We start from the raw sequence: 14,243 nt of genomic DNA, 5'->3' as shown, positions 1-14,243 counted from the left end.
TACATTACAAACATTAATTTATTATTTACAAACATGTACACAAAATATAAATACAGCCTTATCAATACATTATAAGAAAAACAAATAAATATGAATGAAAGCAGTGTTCACAGTTGCAGCTCAAGAAATGACGAGTCAGAGAACTTATAGAAACAACTCCTCCATCCATGTAATGTACTATCTACATAGTGGTGGCCACGTCATTTCCTCTTGACATGAAGGTGAAAACAAAACGGTGTGGTTGTATTTGTTCATTGAAAATGTATGGAGCTCTTCTGATGAGCTGGATAGAACAGAAAATGTGTTTAAGTTGATGACAGCTGTATTGATGGAGTGTCCCTGTAAACTTCCAGCTGGCTCTTAGAAAAGCAGAATGTGTCATTCTGGGTCTTTTTTTTTTTTTTAAATTCACTTCAGTTGTCCATCCGATGTTTTCAAACTGGAAGTTGCTGTGATGTCAAGAATGGAGACAGTTTCTTCTTTGAAAGATGACGCATGATGGACGATCGTGGCCGTCTGTCGGACTCCGGTCCTTCTGTATTTCATAAGCCTATGAATAAACAAGTAATACCAAAATGAGGACATTGTAGAACATTGACTTGAAGATGAACAAAATAGCACCTTAAGTAAAATATTCCAGATCAAATGTTTGAGAAGCATACCAGCATATGAAGATCACAAAACCGAGCAGCACCAAGAGACTGCAAGCGATAACAGCACCCACTGGAAAAGGGGACGTGTCATTATTGGTCCAGGTTACTGAGGGAAGAAGGACAAAACAATAACCTTTTAATTTTCAGTGCACTTTGATGGCAATTATCTAGCCTGTTGTGGTTTCACATCCTAGACTTACAGTTTGATGCAGAGGAAGGTGGCTTGGCTGTGGAGCTTGATGTCTGGGCTGTGCTGGTAGAGGAGTCACCTAATCAAGGCAGAGAAATATCATGTTAACTTGATTTTCAATGCACAGTACTGTATGTACAGACATTTGTGTATATTTATTAATGTAAACAAATGCAAAATTGTACACGGGTGAAGTCCAATCAAAAGGACAATTAATATGATCAGACATATTACATAGTTTATCTTTAATATAGATATTACGTTTCCTTCCACTATCACACTACAAGGGAAATGTTTTTAAATATGAAGAAACTCTACTGTAAATCAAGGGTGAAAAAGTATACCAGGTATACTCACAGGAGCAAATCAGGTCTTTGAGGGACTGTTAGAAAAAGAAAATTAAAATTAAAAATTGATTTAAAACAAACGCTAACCTTTCTTGCTTCCGCTTCAGACTGTAATCAGAAACACTGGGGAACTGAGGAGTTGCAACTTCATTTAATGTCCCTCCCTCACTCGCTCATGGTGCATGCACAACACAAATGTCTTAGAAAATACCTGTGAGCAAGATGGCATCTCTTACCCATTCGTTTGCACCATCCAAGCCAATTTTAACAGACTTTGGACAGGTGCTCAATGTGAAGTGCTGCATTGTAACACTAAGGACAGGTGGCAGCCAGGAAGCTGGCACTTTCCCTCCTTCATATATGGCAGAAACTTTTTTCTGTGGAAAGTATAGCAGAAGAATTCCATGAAATGATTGTCTGATACAGCAGTTCGGGGGGTTGTTTACACTTGTGTCATGATGAATTTGTGTGATAGGAATTTACCCATTTGAGAATACTGCATTGTGTTAGTGTGTGTGTGTGTGTGTGTGATTACCTCAATTATGATTTGAGACTCGTAGTCAGAGACCAGTTTAGTTGGCCACAAATGAAAGACAAAAGACCCATTGGGCTGTCTTGCGGCCTTACAGAAGGGTTGCCCTGGAGGAGCTGCGTCAAGACTGCCAGTGACTGACAGCATAAGGACTGAAAAACACACCACACACACTCAAGACATGTAGCCTAAAGCCTATCAAAGAGTGACAGTGATCTCAGATTTGTCTCTCTTGACAGTAGGCTACTAACCACACATTATCAACTCAAAAACTTTTGTCACACAAAATGAAGCCTTATTAGGCCTACCCCTAACCGAACATGGCCCACAATCTTTATATAATGTTGTTGTGCTATTGTGTTTAAGAAATGGTTTGAGGTTGTTCGTGCTCCAAACCTGTCCTTTCAATAGTTCACATTAGATTGAAGACAGAGGCGTGGCCAATTTCGTCACTCACTCTCTCTTCCTAAACACATTCATCACGCTGCTCCCGACTACGTCTCTGTAGAGTCGTCGTGGTGGCTATTGTAATTATTCTGTTAAATTCTGTGTAGTCTATTAGCCTAGGCCCTACTTATATTGTTCCGACTTTACTTGGCTGCTACTGGCGTCATTACCGATGTGACATCAACATTTTCAGTAAAGGTTGGTAAAGGCCTACCTGTGACGACAATTTTGGCTGTGATCATTGTTCTGTTACACCACACGATAGGCAATGGTGTAGACTAGATCCAATCTGTGAGACAATAGCGAACGTAGAAGCCTTTTGATGTCAGCGACGACGCTCACTGCTCCTCTCCACGCTGGATCTGGTTAATGCAAGAGCACAACTTTGGAACCGGCCGGGAGCTTCTACCAGCTCCGCCTACCGTAGGCTATTAACCCAACAGGTGCCAGTGCCATCGATGAGGCGCACGGTTTGACAAACTATAATGGTGTAGGCAGCCTACTATAGACTTTGGATAGACTACGAAAGTGAACAAAATGTCAACGCTAGTGATAGGCATAATACTTTACCAACAACTATGAAGTTTCTGCGAAAATTCAAATACAGATGACATAAAATAGTCCTATGGTTTAGTCAATGGAGGTGACAATGTTGAACCCTATAAACCATGGATTATTCATCTCTGCCGTGGTTGTGGCTGAAAGTGAGAGTTCAATTACTCCCTACAACCATGATCAGCTAAAGCTCAGCCATAGGGCCTAACTCTCTCAGACACACTCTCTCTCCACTCTACAATGGTATGGCTGAATCCCACAGTGAGCCTTGAGGACTAAGGACTAAAAACTCACAGACAGTAATTGATCTCAGATGTTAAGCGTCTGTGAGTCTGGACTTTGGGATTGGGCCTACAGTATGTGTCTGTCAGTTAGTATGATTACCTTTTTACCTTCACATGGGGACATTGTTTTGAGATGCTATTTCAGAGTTTGAAAAAACACCCACACAGTGAACTTTCATCATAGAAGCCATGTTGTCTGTGGTGTTAATAAGCACTATTACGTTGGGATATCTGTCAGTGTTCAAGAGCGAGAATGAGAAGATTCTTCCCTCATGATATCACGTGTGTGTACTCACTACTCACTGTGTGTCCACTGCTCCTTTGTGTGTGTGTGTGTGTGTGTGTGACTGTGGGTGTTCACTAATCGTGATTCGTGGATGAATCAAATGCAGAGGACCCTATGACAACACCCTGTCAGGTCCCTGTCCTGAAATCTTACCAAACATAAGCTTTTATGTTGGAAGTGAATTCTGTCCATTAACTTTAAACATATAAGTACTTCTGTACTCTTTGCTTTAAAGTTATTCCAGCATGTCATGGTATTGACCTTTATGGACAGAATTTGGAATGGTGCCAATTGGCAACCTGCTGTCAGAGATTGGGAATCTCCAGCCTGGAAAGCCCTTGTCTTCTATTTCAACTGAGATATGTTCAGCTCAAGTAGCTGAGCTTGCGACTGAACTAGGCCCTCAGAACTAGTATATCGGTAATGCAGATACTGTATTCATCATGATCTTTGACATTTCTCTCAATCAAGAATAATACATAAATCTACAATTTTACATCCATGCGTGATGGCTATAGTTTTCTTTTAGCTTCTTCGCAAGGAGTAACAATCACCACCAAGCCGCCATGACTTACGGCTGTCAGCTTTGCTGCTTATCCTATAGAGTCATAAAACTAACCTTCATAAGTGGAAAACGTTATCATAAGTGATAACAATCTCAGATAAAGTGTGGAAAGACAAAATCCCAGAAGCCAGATGCTCTCACATCAAGGTTACTGGAGATCAATAAAATACGAGTTTGTTGTGTTTAAAGAGACAACATTTCTCTCTCTCTCGGCATTTGGGTGTCAGAACCTTTACAGTCGGTCAGAACATAATGCTTGTTCTAGGTGGTAATACAGGCACAAAGGAGATGTAATTTAGTGGTGTTTCAATCCAGACTACAGCCTAGCTCTTTTGTAGTGGTCTGTGTGATTATTGGGAGATTGCTTTTTAGCATTGATTTTGAAATGCTAATACAGAGTTTGAAGAAACACCTGTACACAGCAACATTAGGGCCACAGCTCCCACTGGTATCTAATGGATACAGTGTGGACAAGTATAGCATCCAAATATGCAACAGTCACGTGCAGTTAGGACAAATTGTAAGACATCCCTGCATAAAAACCAACAAGAAACCAGCTTATGCTGGTTGCTGTTTTTAGCTGTTTTAGTCTTTGCATGGTTTTCTTCCAGCTATTGCTGGTCTTTGCTGGTGAAGCTGGTGAGCCATCTTTAGAGTTGTGCCAGAGAATTTGATTGAGGCCTCAAACAAGCATGAGCCAGTCCCTCTTCTTGGACATGCACAGAACAGGACATGAGACCGGAGATTACAATATGATGAGATGGCCTTAATTTCAAAAAGGAACACACACACACACACACACACACACACACACACACACAAACACAGAGGAATGGAAGCACACAGCGAGAGATCAAGAGATTATTAGATTTATTCCACTAGCAAGTAGAGGTGTCCACAGCTTGTGCTTTAAACTGAATATACTTGTAGCCAAGATTAGATAAAATCAAATTAAATTAAAAAATGTTGGCGATTGGCAAATGGCAGATAGAGACACATGTCAGAATCAGGTCAATATGTTATCTTGTGAGAGTTATGTAACTAGCAGGAAGTATGAATGAGGTGACAAGTAAGGGAAGTACCCAAAATTTGAAGCCCCTAACTAAAAAGTCTAACTGAAACCACGTTTTAGACAAACTAAAATAATCCATTGTACTTTAAGAATCACTGACAAACAAAAGTGTGACAAACAGAAGACAGAATGGGACAAGGACAGGTCTCCTGTTTATTTAAACATGTGTGCTGTCTCAAACCACCTTTGCACACTTCAAATACTTAGTTAAGCATAAAGTGCAGATATTGGGACAATGACCAAGTGGACAGTACACTTTTTTCACAGTTCAAGTTTTTATTTCCTTTGGCAGTAGTTAATCCACAGCTAAAAACAGTCAAAGTGGCAACACAAGGGGGGAACATAATTGGGCCCTGAAGCAATGTACTCACATTCAGGATAAACACGCTCATGTCTGATCTCAAAGCATGATAATTCTGACATAGTGTCTAGTCTCTATCTTTGTTGGAAATTCAAGTTGACCTCCAACATCACAAGCATTTGTTTTCCAGTGTATTACCTTATTTGCCTGTATTGTTTGATTGTGCCTATGTTCACTATCTTACCCTCTCACACAAAAAAAACTACAGTCATTAACCGGCAAAGGTTTAAACCTCAGGCTGCTTGTTCTCAATACAAACATGCCAGTGATATAAAAACCTGATATGTTCCTTTGCCAGTGAGAGTGCACAGGAAGTCGAGGTCGTGAGACCTGAGAAGATATGCCAACAAGTCCTGTGCCTTTTGAAGAACCATGCATTGCACAATAGATGACATCACTTTATCACACCACAGCACATAGCCAATCAGGTTGTTGATATTTTCACTTAACAGTGAGAAAAAAATGCCCCCTTTCCTTCTATGCTCCTAAAGCACAGTGTTGATTTGCATAATAACTTGGTTTGGTCCTATTAACAGAGCCATACTGTGTGAATACATTTTCTTTGTGAGCACATTCACACATAACAGGACACATATAGAGGACTAACATGATAACTTGTCTTGACATGCTAAACTAGTCATCATGTGTTGCACTAGGCTACACCTTTTGAGTTCCTCAAAGTGTTGCCTTACATTTGAGTATTCATACTTTGCAGTCACATGACTACCATGGATACCTGGTGGGCAAGAAATACTGCTGGCAAATGATTCCTTGACAAGTAGTTACAGAAAGATTTTAAAAAACATAACCCTGGCTTATCCAATCGCACAACAACTATCTTGCATGTTGTTTTCATCTCAAAAACCAACTTTCGTAAAGTAAAACTGATGATGTCCTGGCAAGATCCTTGATAGTTTATTGGAGTTTGTTGCTGGACAATGATGTTCTTGCCCACCAGCCAGTAGTTATGACATCACGTGCACAGTATAAACTGGAACTCACTTGCACTGGAAAGATTATTATCAGAGCCATATAAAGGGAGAGTTGTGACAAGTTACGTTTACCCCAACCATCAGGGATAATGTCAGGAAAATCTTCCCAATATTATGACACAAGAACCACAGACAAGTAGTATAATTTTCAGTATACTCTGGCGCCAAGAGGAGAGACATAGAGAGGACTTGCTTTACCTCTCCGAAACAGTCTCTGAGCTCTTGGACGCAAAGAGGCTCTTTTATTAAAGAAAAGCAGAGAGCAAAACAAGTCAGCATGACCTTGGTCGAAACCTCCCTAAAATCCTCCTCTCGCTCATGTCCAGTTTCTTATCTGCAGGTGCATAGCGTTCCTGTGAGGTTCCCATGTGAAACTGTGAATAGCAACTTTGAACACACATATGAAAGTGTGGATTATAACTTTGACGCACACAAATGAAGTTCATAATGATAAATATATACATTTCTTTGTCAGGTAACTATCAAATCGGTGTAGGCTATCTGATATTGGCAGGCCAAAGGCGAGCTAAACTGATGACGACAACGCTGCATCATTCAAACTCAGTACACATTGCGTCGAGGTCTGGAATCAGTCAGAGTAAACATCCTACATCCAATTGCGTGCAGTGCGTCCAGTGCGTCCAGGGTCTGGTTTACAACCGGGCTACCAATATACAACAATAGCAAACAATACGAATATGTATTCATTATTAAATTAATAAATGATAATTTATTAAATATAAATACAGTAAATAACAACAAATGGACACATGTTGTGAATTAGCACCTGTGCTATAAACACTCAAACAATGCATCATTGTGTGTCCAATGTAACTATATGTCCATACCAAATAAACATTAATAATAATAATAAAATGGATATGAATGAGAGAAGCCTTCACCGTTTCAGCCCACCTAAGAAATTAGGAGTGCCAGAGACTTCAGAAAAGAGGAGAGATGGTAAATTTAAAAAAAAAAAAAATCCTCCAATTAGCCTATATCACGCCGCCATTTTGAATATTCGCTAGGTGTCGTGCTACTTCCGGTCAACACTGTCTTATGGAGAGTCCAATGTAATCGGAGCGATGTACAAGTTTACAAGGAATTTGCGGCATTTTCAAAAGATAAGTCTATCACAGGTGGAGGAAATTGTGGAACTCCACACGAAAACTAAGCGATCCAGACTGGACCGGGGATATAAATTGTCCCATGTACAATTTATATATAATTATGAAGGCAAAGGTCAGTCGGCTAGCTAGACGGCTAATACCAGATAGCCAGATAGGCTAGATATAATATAAGACACAACAGCTTGTAAATGCACTTCAATAAAGCAGCGTAACGAAACAAGTATCATGTACGTCTACTACACGTTCAATATTGGATTGTGGATATAAATCGTTCCATGAACGTGTAACGTTAGCAGGCACCGAAATCCTGCCCTCCTCCGTGCACACACAGGGTGGTGTTTTCAGAAAAAAGCTGGAAGCTAAAATCGACCTGAAACCGAGCAAACTGGCACACAGCTGTCGCCCACGGTTTTAAGGAGCTCAAAACACAGTTGCATGCATTGTATTTCTTACGTTTTGGTATGATTGAAGTGCTCATTAGTCAGTGCTTTTCTGACAGCTATGACAACGAAGAGACGGCAAGAATCACGTTCGCCAACCATAAGACAAACACGGAAGTTCGTCTATATCTAGTGCACAGAGCCAATAAAAACCTCCAAACAAACATGATATTTGCAAATGTACATCTGGCTATTTATCTCCTTGCCAATTCATTTAACGCTACTCAATGTTGATCAAAACTTACCGTGACGGTCGTTCGTTGTTCGTTGTCCGAAGCAAAGCTAGCTAAGCTAGCAACAGCAACATCTTCCTTTCCACACGGTTGGACTTCTCAAACAACCCCAGTCCCTCGTTGTCGTCGTGAAAACAGACGTCCTGGCTTGGGTTGTGTCAGAGACCGTTGAACAAACACAAGGCACTGTCTTATTTAACTCTACCTGGCTTTACTTAAAGCGCTAACGTTAGAAGCTAGCTATTCCGAACAGGTCGCTAATACGAAAATGCTATGCTACAAACAACTGTGACATTATAGACGTTAAATAGTGTTCCCTCCTCTCTCTTCGTGGCTTGAATCCATTTTCTTCGACGGTCCACATCAAGGAGAAATGTACGAAAGCTAAAAGCGGGACATTTTTATTTGATACCGGTTCACAGAGTTTTATTACACCACCTCTAGCTTCTCTGCTCCCCCGTGGTCATTCACTATGAACGGCTATTACCCTGACCGGAAGTTTAGCTCCAGCGACCGGAAAGGAAAGTTGAAAGACGCCATTTTTGCGTGAGATAGGCTAATATAGCCATATTGTCAAAACCAAAGTCACTGACAAAATCACAGCCGTTCCAGAGCATTCACTGGGGTTATCAAGCAGGCACCTTCCTTATGGACATTTCATTGATTTAGGCCCATGACCCCTCCAGAAAGAGTCAACAGTGGTGTCTGGTATCCCTCCCCGCCCCTACACACGCATGATGGCTCCTCTATCAACAAATACTAGCTAGACAGAACAGCAAAAGCGTCTGAATTTGACAACAGCTAGATTGACTGAGTGGCCCTACAAACTACCAGCTGGCTCATGGCCTGACCAAATGGACAAAACACACATTGTGTATTTATTTTAAAAAATTAGCTTCAGTTGTCCATGCGTTTGTTTTTTTCACCGAGTTATCCCAAACTGGAATGCAAACTACATATTCTCAAGTCAATATAGGGTTGTACCCTTTGAAATAGATAGAAAAGCAGGCAGTGAAGTGAATGCTTGTTTCAAGGGATGTCAGTCAAGGAATCAACAAGGTCCTCATCGGAGCCTGATGCAGATGTGCTGGCTATTCTGGGCTTCATAAGGCGACCTTTAGTCCTCTTCCTACTGAAAGAATAACAACAAAATAAGAACATTGTAGAAAACTGTATTTGAATATGAGTAAAATAGCACCTCAAATAAATTAATATTCTGGATGAAATGTTTGAGTAGCATACCTCCATATGAAGACACTGAAGGCAAAGATGCTGATCACAAAAACACCGCAACCGACTACAGCACCCACTGGAAAACGGGACATGTCATGGAGGCTCCTGGCCGCTGAGGGAAGAAGGACAAAATAATAACCATTTAACATTCAGTACACTTTGATGGCAATTATCTTAGCCTGTTGTGGTTACATCCCAGACTTACAGTTTGACGTAGAGGGAGGTGGCTTGGCTGTGGAGCTTGATGCCTGGGCTGTGCTAGTGGAGGAGTCACCTGTAATCAAAGCAGACATACAAAGTGGTGGAATATTATCAACTTGATTTTCACTTGTGTATATTTGTAAGCGTAAACAAATGTAAAACTGTAAAAGGGTGAAGTCAGGTCAAAGGACCATTTACAAATACTGTATGTTTTGCTTGATATTATGTTTTTCAATATGAACAAACCCTATAATAGGCACATACTCACAGGAGCACTGCAGGTCTTTGAAAGGCTGTTAAAACAAAATAGACATTTCAATGAAAAATAGCTCAACTTCAATCAACTTCTCTCTCTCTTTCATTCACCTTTTCTTTCCCCACCAGTCACCTACAGTACATACAAGGCTTAACAACATGACACAGGCTACAGTAAGCATGTCATAACGAATAACTGTGAGCAAGCCATCATCTCTTTCTTACCCATAAGTGTGGACAGTCCAAGCCGATCTTCACAGACTTGGAGCAGTTGCTCAAAGTGAAGTTGAACATTGTGGCCCGAAGGACTGGTGGCAGCAAAGAAGCTGGCAATTCCCCGTTAATGTACTCAGCAGAAACTGCTCCCTATGAAAAGTAGTAGCCCAGGGGTGGTGTACAGTTTATATGTTTGCCATGATGAATGTGATAAGCATTGTCCCACTGTACTACAACTGTGTGTTTAATTAGCATGCGGCCATGCGCGCACACGTGTGTGTGTGTGTGTGTTTGTGTGAACTCACGTTTATTATGATTTGAGGCTCACAGTCAGAGATAAGATTAGTTGAGTCATCTGGCGACAACGGAAAGACATAGGAGCCATCGTGTTGCATTTCTGCCTTACAGAGGGATGGTTCTGGAGGAGCTGCATCAAGACCGTTGATGGCAGACATCATGAGGACTGAAACACGCACGCACGCACGCACGCACGCACGCACGCACGCACAGAATTGACAGTATTATTATCTATTTCATACCTCAACAGGCTCAACTCATCAATCAACTCAAAAAAACAGTCTTTACAGTCATACGAAATGTAGCCTAATAACCTCAAACCAAACATGGCTAACATAGGATTCTTTAGAACTTTAAGTCAAACCACATATCGACTTAAAAAGTTCCTATAATCATATAAATGATGCCGGTAGATTTAGTTATTTATGATGGTTTCTGTCAGGGGCACTGTTGAGTAGGCTAGGCTAGAAATAAATGAAGCCCGGTGTTCCGGTGAACCTGTCTGTGACTCTGCCACAACAGTCATCTACTATACACCTTCATCTTTGCATTTCTCCCAGCTGCACAACTATTGAGGAACTGTTCTGTACGTAGAACTGTTTACATGTACAATATGAGCTGAGCTTTCAAAAATAATAATAATAATGAAGCCATTTCAGCAAACTGCAGCAAAGTGTTATTAAAAGCTTAGGCCTACCTGTGAATACGATAACGATCATTATTCCGTTAGAAGACACACGTAGATAGTTGTAGGTCTACAACTCCGTCTCAAATGTCGGCGAGCAATGTGCGCTGGGGGTTTGTATTCTACCAAAGACTGTAGAAAGCCCCGCCTACATGCTTTCGTCATACCTTTGAGCTAGAAATGTGTTATGGTGTCCTCTTGTGGTCACAGCCATGCTGAAATGGACAAAAATAAGTAGGCCTAGAGGATTTTGTTTTTAATATATACATGTATATATATGTATAATTTCTAATTTTTAGAAAATGTGATGTTGGTTGGATGAAGCCTATGTTATTCACTTGCCACTTGCACGCTGAGATAGCCTACACTTCACAGAGTGAAAAGAACCTGTGATCATTGACTATTCTTAAGGTTAAGCAAAGATATTGATTACTCCGCTTTAACCCTCTCTGGGTTAAATACAGTTTTTTTCAATCGCTAACAAGCGTTTGTCCATTCATTTGACACTTTTTCAAAACTCTAAACACAGACTCTCACCTACAAAACACAATTGGCCAAATGGAACATTTTCCTCTCAAAAGCACATCCCATGTTCTTACACCACATTTTGTTACATATACACTAACTCGTCATTTCTCTGCACACACTAACTTTACCAAAACACTGGAAACCTGACTCAAAATGAAGTTATTTTGTCAAAGAATGAAGCTTGTTTTCACTTCACAAGATACATGCAGTCAATCAGAGTACACTAGGTTTCAAAATACTGGCTACTGCTGACATTACAAAAACTGCATAGACTTTTATGTTTCAGTTTTACAGGTATTTGCATGCAAAACATGCAATCCAGCATTTTTACACTAAATTTCTTGGTTGGGAACTGTATGTCCATATGTCCACATTCAAATACATTCCAGTAAAAAGCAAATCTTTTTTTTTTTTTACTGTTCACTAGGCCTACAGGAGGTGCAGTATAAATACTGTTTACAGTAGACTATGATAGAACCGAAAAAGTTTTACAGCATTGTAGTGAACAAAATATCCATGAAACACAAGAGCATTCTGAACAAAAAAAACAACAGCAAAAAGCCCAGATAAAAAGGGGGTGAACAAAAAAAAAGCACAATATTACTGTGTCTAATCTCTGCACCTGCTCCTCTCAGTGCTCCTGCACCTCTCACTGCATCTCTCACTGGGCCTGCTCTTCTCCCTGGGCCCCTTACTCTTACTCTTCCTCGTCCAGACATTACGGTATTTGTCTTATTCAGTTTCTGCTTCCAAAAACATCACCTCCTCTTTTCACTGTGTAAGTGTCAATGTAATAGAGAGCAATAACCCCTGCCACTGAGTCTAAGATAGACTGGAATCAGCTGTGGTTGGCCCAATTTACCCAACATAAATCGTCTGTGTGTCAATTATTCGATTGTTTGTTTATTATCAGCTGAGATATATTGCTTTTGAATTGATAACATTGCAGAAACAGAGGTTTTTATACTGTATCTAGGGTTTGGAATATTGTGTTAACTATTGTGGGATGTTGTGTGTTAACATTCGAAAATAATACAAAAACGATCCATTATTTTGTTGGGAGGTATAGTTTGTCTGTTAAGAAAATGTAAGCATTGTGAAAATGTATTCACTGACTGCATACTGTGTGAAAACAACGTAAAATGTGTGAATGGTATGGCCATAAAAGACCGATGCTGTGATAACTGTGTTTAGAGTTTTGAAAATGTGTCAACTGAATGGACAAACGCTTGTTAGCGATTGAAAAAAACTGTAATAAGAATGAATTAAGGATAAGAATAAATACAAATTCAATTCAAATGAAAATAATTTAATGTTAAACATAAAGTATGGCAATTGATGTACTGTTTCTAATGAAAGCTCTGTGGGCAGTGCATAGATTGGTGTTGGTCTGTGCTGTCTATGCTGATGAGAGAGTCCTATGTGTCTTGTGCAGAGCCTTGGTGATGGCCTTAAGGACTCTGGAGATACAGTATTTCTTGCTGCTGCATTCTCCCTGACATGAGGAGGATCGGATGCAGTGGGATTTCCCTCTGGGAGCGCTGAGCAAGTCTGACCTACATAGTGCACTGGCAGAGGATAAACATCATATAGACTATATTATACATGATACTAATACGGTTTGTAAGAAGATGTTATTTAACAAGTATGATACTAATATCTATCTATCTACTGTATCTATCTATCTATCTATCTACTGTATCTATCTCTTCTAGAAGACTTACCCCCATTTTCACAGCAGAATGGCAGTTTTCTGTGACTTCTCCAGACATGGGCTGAACTTTGTTGGCTCTTTGGAGGTTTGTTCTGGAATTCTGGAAATGAAAGCAAACCAATCATGATCATGGTAATGACAGTAATAATGATAACAATGCTGATTATTATCATTATTGTTGTTGTTGTTATCACACTAATAATACTTTACAGATTGAATGAGAATGAATGAAAACAACTACCTTTTTCTTGAAAACTGCACAAAGCCTTCGGCAGAGTTGAAATCTCTGAAAGAAGTTCAATAATTTGCATCTAGGTGCTCTCTCAGCCTCCCCCTGGCTTAACCGAAGGAGCTCCTTCACTAAACATTTAGTCAGGATCGTGCTGAACACAGGCAGCCGATAAACTAAAAGTTTATGGACCATGTCTTTGGAGACAAAGTTTTTCAAAAGGTCCTTGTGCATTTTCTTGCATATTTTCTGGATCTTGATTGATTGTGGGTACACCTCATTTCGTAACAGGCCTGATGCAGAGCAAAGCTCTGAGAGGATCCTTTCAGTGAGGTCGCTGTGGAAGGCCGTGAAATCAGCCATGTCCTCGGTGGTGGGCTCAATCTTTTGCATCAGCTGGACCAGCACATTACTGACTAGGGAACAGTAGTCGTTTCCCTCAAAGCTCACAGTGGTTTTGTCCTTTGCCTCTGTGCAGCCAATGACTGTACTGAGTTCCACTGATAGCTGTGGGGCTTCAGCCACATCTTTGGACATGACTGTGTCCGACGTGATGGAGGTTGCATCAAAGTCCAGCGAGCCCAGGTCCAAGTCCCATTCCTCTTTGTCCCCAGCTACATCTTTGGACGTGACTGTGTCCGACGTGATGGAGGTTGTATCAAAGTCCAGTGAGCCCAGGTCCATGTCCCATTCCTCTTTGCCCCCAGCTCTGGCCATCACCTCATGTATGTTCAGCCTGTATTTGGGCTTTTCCTCGACAGCAGAGTCGAAAAGCCTGAAAAGCAAAGCATTTTACTA

General features: G+C 40.5%; 2 protein-coding genes across 3 annotated transcripts; both read right to left on the bottom strand.

Moving 5' to 3' along the window:
- On the bottom strand, positions 1 to 2,539 carry LOC134082130 (uncharacterized). Its single transcript, XM_062537777.1, has 7 exons — positions 2,384 to 2,539; positions 1,726 to 1,874; positions 1,427 to 1,567; positions 1,201 to 1,225; positions 854 to 922; positions 663 to 759; positions 1 to 550 (listed from the first exon to the last, which is right to left on the bottom strand). Exons 1-7 carry the CDS (start codon positions 2,409 to 2,411, stop codon positions 409 to 411), a joined length of 651 nt encoding a protein of 216 aa, XP_062393761.1. The 5' UTR covers positions 2,412 to 2,539; the 3' UTR covers positions 1 to 408.
- A 3,887-nt stretch (positions 2,540 to 6,426) lies between these two features.
- Positions 6,427 to 11,061, bottom strand: LOC134083044 (uncharacterized). 2 transcript variants are annotated; one of them, XM_062539153.1, is made up of 7 exons: positions 10,987 to 11,061; positions 10,298 to 10,455; positions 10,002 to 10,142; positions 9,790 to 9,814; positions 9,526 to 9,594; positions 9,330 to 9,432; positions 6,427 to 9,219 (listed from the first exon to the last, which is right to left on the bottom strand). In XM_062539153.1, exons 1-7 carry the CDS (start codon positions 11,006 to 11,008, stop codon positions 9,117 to 9,119), a joined length of 621 nt encoding a protein of 206 aa, XP_062395137.1. In that variant the 5' UTR covers positions 11,009 to 11,061; the 3' UTR covers positions 6,427 to 9,116. The 2 variants fall into 2 exon arrangements, with proteins under 2 accessions (XP_062395137.1, XP_062395138.1); XM_062539154.1 differs by having other exon boundaries at positions 6,427 to 9,216.
- Positions 11,062 to 14,243: the final 3,182 nt, after the last annotated feature.

Source organism: Sardina pilchardus, chromosome 6 (genome assembly GCF_963854185.1).
Source record: "Sardina pilchardus chromosome 6, fSarPil1.1, whole genome shotgun sequence".
Lineage (NCBI taxonomy): Eukaryota > Metazoa > Chordata > Actinopteri > Clupeiformes > Clupeidae > Sardina > Sardina pilchardus.
The sequence above is the reverse complement of the archived record's forward strand: the minus strand, read 5'-3'. Positions and strand labels throughout refer to the sequence as shown.